Below are 6,576 nucleotides of genomic sequence, written 5' to 3'. Positions count from 1 at the left end.
ACGGTTGGGTTTAGGAGAAGAAGAACGAGACGGTTGGGTTTAGAAGAAGAAGAACGGGACAGTTGGGTTTTGGAGAAGTGACACGCGGGATGTGAACCTTGGTCTCCTGGGTGAAGAGTTATTATCACCATATCTGTGTCTAAATTGTTGAAAAAAGCTAGAGCAAATAATGGATAACACGCAAAAAACGTAAAGTCCAGCTACAATCATTAGATCTGAGAAAAGTCTTTTTCGCAGTTTTGGGCTTTTTTTTGCAGCCGTTCTCATTGAATCAGCTGAGGTGCTGCAGACTTCCAATGACAGGGAATTCAAAAATATGAAAAAGTGCACAAACGTTGGAGCTATCCGAAACAAAGAGCCTGCTTAAAACATGAAACCCCAAAACTCTTAAAGATGATTAACAGCTTCATTCCCTCTCCCCCTCTCGTTCCAGTGCCTTTCCGCGAGGCCCCAGCCTACTCCAAGCGCCGCCGGGGCCCGTCTTCTGGCAGCGGAAACGAGCCGTCCCCCTCCTCGTTATCAGCGCCGCGGGTCCTGCTGCGCTCCAACAGCGACAACAACCTCACAGTCAGTCAGTACCAGCAGCAGCAGCACGGTTCTCCTGGCAACTGGGCCCCCCATCTGCAGCAACACGCCCAGCCCCACCCACACAGGGCCCCCCAGCAGGGTCTCTCGCAGCCTGGCTCCTCAGCATTACACCGCAGCCTGTCTCCCCAGCTGCTCCAGCAGATGCCCAGCGGCAGCCCAAATGGCAACGTGGTGGTCCGGACCATGGGGAGGGGGGCACGGAGCCGCTCACCCTCCCTCAGCCGGCTCGGGGAGGAGGCCCGCCGAGCTCCGCCTGCACAGCGCCAGCCCAAGTGAGTGCTTGCATTACGCTGGAGAGTGTGTGTGTTTGTGTGGGTCTTTGTGTGTGTGTGTGTGTGTGTGTGTGTGTGTGCACCACCTGCACTAGGAAAGGAGGCAATGGTTAGGTTTATGCAAGGGGGTCAGCCCCCACTCTAAGTGTAGCTCCCATGGCGCCATTTTCATGCTACCAAGCCATCACCTGCCGTTAGCATCCCATTGACTCCAATTCATTTTGATTCCACTTTGACACTGAATAACTTTACATCTGAAGAGTTTAACGACTCCATTTGTCCGTTGTTTATTTCTTAAGAAACACGATAATGTACAAAAGGCCCCGTTACCTTGCAGCTCACGTTAGGGCTCCGTAGCAGATGTTTTGGTAAAAATAGGCTCACGATTGTGTCATAACCACGCCAATTTTATAGCATTTGAACACATTTGAAGTGTTTTTGAAATAGTATTGAGTAAAAGTTGACATATTCCAGTCTATGATTATCATCAACATCCATTCCTTTAATTTTAGTCTCAATAATTCCTAATTTCTGCTTTTCTAACTCAAACATTCGGTATAATTTCCTATAAATGAGGTTTATTGACCACAAATTTCAAAAATAACTGTAAAACTGCCGTTAATAAGTTAGTGTTACGTAGTGTTGAAAACATAAAAAAAGTGACAAACATTGAAAAACGGGACAAAAACGTAAGAAAAAGGTACAATTTTCAGTTCAATGGGAGTGAGAATGTGTAGTTGTGTTTGAGTGAGGAATTCAGAAGTAAACAAACACACACTCACACACACACACACACACACACACTCACACACTGTTTCCCTGTCCACTGGGCTTTGAGTTTTATTTGTTCGCGAGATCCAGGCTGTTGGACCTCCAGGTCAGAGGTGTACATATGACTCAAATATTTAACCGTCAATATTTGGCAGTCGAGTTCCAGCACAGCTGTGATCGGGATATCTCACCACCAGCACTTCTACAGCAGCAGACAACATGACACCACAGGGAAGACTTCCTCCACACCTCTCTGATGAAGTGTCCTGAAAGTGTCAGTCCACCCAAATTACAAATAAAACCCACTTCTTACCCACGTCTCGCAGTATCCCGTCATGTAAACAAAGGGACACCACAGAGGTTATTTATAATGTGGCTGCACAATATTAAGGCTGTGTCTCATATTACAGTCAGTACACGCTAATGTGCACGGACCACTTGAGCCCGACCGATATAACGGCAGGCCGATATTTTTGGCTGATATCAGGCATTTCCCAATTTATATCGGTATCGGCATTTATAATTGTCCGATAAAAAAAAAAATGTCATTCATTAGAATTATCCATAATGATAAATAAATGATTTTGATAAATGAATATCTAAAAAATGAAAACGGACGGTCAACCATGTTACGAGTGATGGCGTTGCATAGTCTGTCCACCAGAGGACGCTCTACAACGTCCCTGTTAGTGATGGCGTTGCATAGTCTGTCCACCAGAGGACGCTCTACAACGTCCCTGTTAGTGATGGTGTTGCATAGTCTGTCCACCAGAGGACGCTCTACAACGTCCCTGTTAGTGATGGTGTTGCATAGTCTGTCCACCAGAGGGCGCTCTACAACGTCCCTGTTAGTGATGGTGTTGCATAGTCTGTCCACCAGAGGACGCTCTACAACGTCCCTGTTAGTGATGGTGTTGCATAGTCTGTCCACCAGAGGACGCTCTACAACGTCCCTGTTAGTGATGGTGTTACATAGTCTGTCCACCAGAGGACGCTCTACAACGTCCCTGTTAGTGATGGTGTTGCATAGTCTGTCCACCAGAGGGCGCTCTACAACGTCCATGTTAGTGATGGCGTTGCATTGTCCGTCCACCAGAGGACGCTCTACAACGTCCCTGTTGGCGACTCTGATTATTTTTCTTGTTAATGTGTTTTTGTTGTTTAATGTTAGCATGTTAACCTCTTAAATGTTAGCATGCTAACCTTGCTAACCTTTTTAATGTTACCATGCTAACTCTTGCAGTGAGCTCAAAGCACTGCTGCGCCTTAGTAGACAGAGCTGCCGGTGTGGTTGTGTTTTAATTTAGTTTTTAAAATCACAAACTGAATTCCATCCAATTCCCCTTGGTTGGAGGCAGAAATCTCAGAGAAAATCATGTCCTTCTTGAAGAGAGATGAAGGATGAGAGTTCCCAGTGTGCGTCTCCTCTGGCGTCATACAGCGCTGTATGGACAGTATACGTCTTACCACACCATCCCCCATGCGAGATGATGTATGACGGGCTCCTCTGGGAAACGTGCCATCAAAAAAACAACAAATTCTGGCTTCTTTCAGTAGCTACGGCAACCGTTACTGTGGTTACCGTTTGACACTTTGCAAATGTGAGTTTGTGTGCATGCAAAATGTATGCTTCCTGTATCTGCTGAAAGGATTCTATAACTCACAGCGTGTGTGCATGTGTTTGTGTGTGTCTTGCGTGTGTGCGTGTGTGTGTGCGCGTGTGCGTGCATGCTTGCGTGTCTGTGTGTGTGTGTGTGTGTGTGTGTGTGTGTGTGTGTGCATGCGCCCTCCACCTGACTGGATGCGTTCAGGGAGCATGTGAGCGGCGGTGGATTCAAGTTTGACGGACGTTTATCTTGGAGCGATGTAACTGTCAAACCTGATTAAAACACATGCTCTCTGGCCTCCTCCTCCTCCTCCTCTTCTTCCTCCTCCTCCTCCTCCTCCTCCTCCTCTTCCTCCCCCTCCTCCACCTACTCCTCCTCTTCTTCCTTGGCAGATGGACACATTTGGAAACACTCTGCTGCACCAACACTACCCACACTATGTAGCTCTGCCTCTGTCCAATGGAGAAGAGAGACAAGAGAGAATGGAGAGGAATGGAGAGGAATAGAGAGGAGAGACAAGAAAGGAAAGGAATGGAGAAGAGAGACAAGAGAGTAGAGGAGAGGAATAGAGAGGAATAGAGAGGAGAGACAAGAGAGTAGAGGAATAGAGAGGAGAGACAAGAAAGGAAAGGAATGGAGAGACAGGAGAGAAGAGAAGAGGAATGGAGAGGAGAGACAAGAGAGTAGAGGAGAGTAATGGAGAGCAGTGACAAGAGAGGAAAGGAATGGAGAGGAGTGACAGGAAAGGAGAGGAAAGACAGGAAAGGAGAGGAAAGACAGGAAAGGAGAGGAGAGACAAGAGAGGAGAGGAATGGAGAGAGAAAGAAGAGGAGACGAGGACAAGAGACAAGAGGAGAGTTTGTTTTGGTTTTTAAAGTCCTTTTATTGGACCCTTTCAAAGAAACAATCTGACAGATATTTGTGTTATATTTAGGATTTTCTTTTCTCAACATGCTTTGTTTTTTGGGGGGTTTGAGGAGAAAGGAGAGAGGACTAGGAGATCTAGAGGAGATGTGCATTGAACATAGCAAAGATGTGAAGATGAAGCAGTGGCATTAAGATGGGACGAAGAGCAAAGAAAAGAGGAGGAGGAGGAGGAGAGAGAGAGAATAAAAGCACAGAACGAGGGGTTCGGAGCGAGGGTGGAGGGGACGGAGTTAAGGGAAGACAAGTGCCAGAGGAGATGAAAGAAAGGCCGAAAGGAACGGGGGAGGACAGTTGCCTTTGCTTCCACGGTAACATGAACATCACCATCATGTCTTCTGACATACTTCACACACAGAAAACTGTCTTGTAGCGAGAGAGAGAGAGAGAGAGAGAGAGAGAGAGAGAGAGAGAGAGAGTGAGAGAGAGAGAGTTTGATCGTCGACAGGAGAGAGCGGTTTAGAAATAACAAAAGTGTTTCTATGGGTTCAGCAGAGACACAATAAATATAATATATAATAAACACACAAACAAATAAACAAAACAACAACCAATGAGCAGAGGGTAGGCTGATTGTAAAGTGCGGTTGTCATAGTACAAAAAACAATATTGCAGTGTAAGTAAGTGACGTTAAGAGTTGAATTACACATTCAACTTAATTGTTGTTCAATTGCGATACTGTATCGATACAGCGTAGTATCACGATACTGTATCGCGATACTGTATCAATAACGTGTAATATCGCGATACTGTATCGCGATACTGTATCGATACCGTTCAGTATTGCGATACTGTATCGATACAGCGTAGTATTGTGATACTATATCGATACATCGTAGTATCGTGATACTATATCGATACAGCGTAGCATCGTGATACTATATCGATACCGTGTAGTATTGCGATACTGTATCGATACAGCGTAGTATCGTGATACTATATCGATACAGCGTAGTATCGCGATACTGTATCGATACAGCGTAGCATCGCAATACTGTATCGATACACAGGCGCCAAGTCTGGATCTTCAGTTTGTCCCATTTTGCAGCTGCACTATTGAAGTGAGACAGAGAAATGTGTCTTTTTAGATAAAACAGATTTGACGTATACAGACTTTTGGGGACATCATTTGGAATTTGGGACAAATTAGAAGTTGGACAAAATGTAATGAATTGCAAGACATCGCAGAATATTGCAATCATTTTAAATCGCAATAATATCGGATCGTGGCATGAGTATCGCAATGATGTCGTATCACGAGCCGTCTGGTGATTCCCCCCCAAACTGAAGACATGGGGGGGGGGGGGGGGACATGCACTAAAAGAGCCACAGGTCGGACCTGTAACCCTGCGTCTTATAAACTTCAGTATATGGGCGCGCGCTCTACCAGCTGAGCTACCCAGGCGCCCCTTACGTCCCATATACCCCTCTCATGACTACAGGGAGAGCTGGCATAACCTGGTTATTCATTTAACCGGTTATTCAGGACACGGGTCACAAAAATCCCTAAAATACAGACAACACAATACAATACAACTGTTGAATTGTGACTCCCAACGAACATAAAATGAGGACACCCTGGAACTGACCTTAGTTATCAATGTATCTGTAAAAAATAGAGCTGCGAGACCATGCTCTAAGCCGGTAGAGAAGGAGAATTAATGTGTGATAATTGCAAAGAGCACAATTACTAATAATGTAGGTCTGTAACCTAGTAACCCTTTTTATAGTTCTCCGGGACAGCAAGGTCCTACTGGCCCAGTTGTAGAAACCACTGACTTCCTCCGGGAAACATCTAGAGAACTTATATTTTGGAAGTACTGGGGCAGCAGAGCTAACCTGTTGTTCATTTTTGTGATTAAAAGCACCAAGATTGGTACACATACACTCACCTAAAGGATTATTAGGAACACCATACTAATACTGTGTTTGACCCCCTTTCACCTTCAGAACTGCCTTAATTCTACGTGGCATTGATTCAACAAGGTGCTGAAAGCATTCTTTAGAAATGTGGGCCCATATTGTGAGGATAGCATCTTGCAGTTGATGGAGATTTGTGGGATGCAGATCTAGGGCACGAAGCTCCGTTTCCAACACATCCCAAAGATGCTCTATTGGGTTGAGATCTGGTGACTGGGGGGGCCATTTTAGTCCAGTGAACTCATCGTCATGTTCAAGAAACCAATTTGAAATGATGTGAGCTTTGTGACGTGGTGCATTATCCTGCTGGAAGTAGCCATCACAGGACGGTACATGGTCGCCATAAAGGGATGGACATGGTCAGAAACAATGCTCAGGTAGGCCGGGGCATTTAAACCAGGCCCAATGGCACTAAAGGGCCTAAAGTGTGCCAAGAAAACATCCCCCACACCATTACACCACCACCACCAGCCTGCACAGTGGTAACAAGGCAT

At 45.7% G+C, this 6,576-nt stretch overlaps 1 protein-coding gene across 1 annotated transcript in view; it reads left to right on the top strand.

The window, feature by feature from the left end:
* Positions 1–6,576, top strand: part of LOC117955424 (SH3 and multiple ankyrin repeat domains protein 2-like) — a 128,260-nt gene that overhangs the window by 48,392 nt on the left and 73,292 nt on the right. Inside the window, exon 10 of the mRNA XM_034889972.1 lies at positions 434–860. Within this exon, the coding sequence (XP_034745863.1) occupies positions 434–860 (427 nt within the window). The remainder of the gene's footprint in view (positions 1–433; positions 861–6,576) is intronic.

Source organism: Etheostoma cragini, chromosome 1, assembly GCF_013103735.1.
Source record: "Etheostoma cragini isolate CJK2018 chromosome 1, CSU_Ecrag_1.0, whole genome shotgun sequence".
Classification (NCBI taxonomy): Eukaryota; Metazoa; Chordata; class Actinopteri; order Perciformes; family Percidae; genus Etheostoma; species Etheostoma cragini.
Note: the sequence above shows the minus strand (reverse complement) of the source record. Positions and strands in the feature narration are given on the sequence as shown.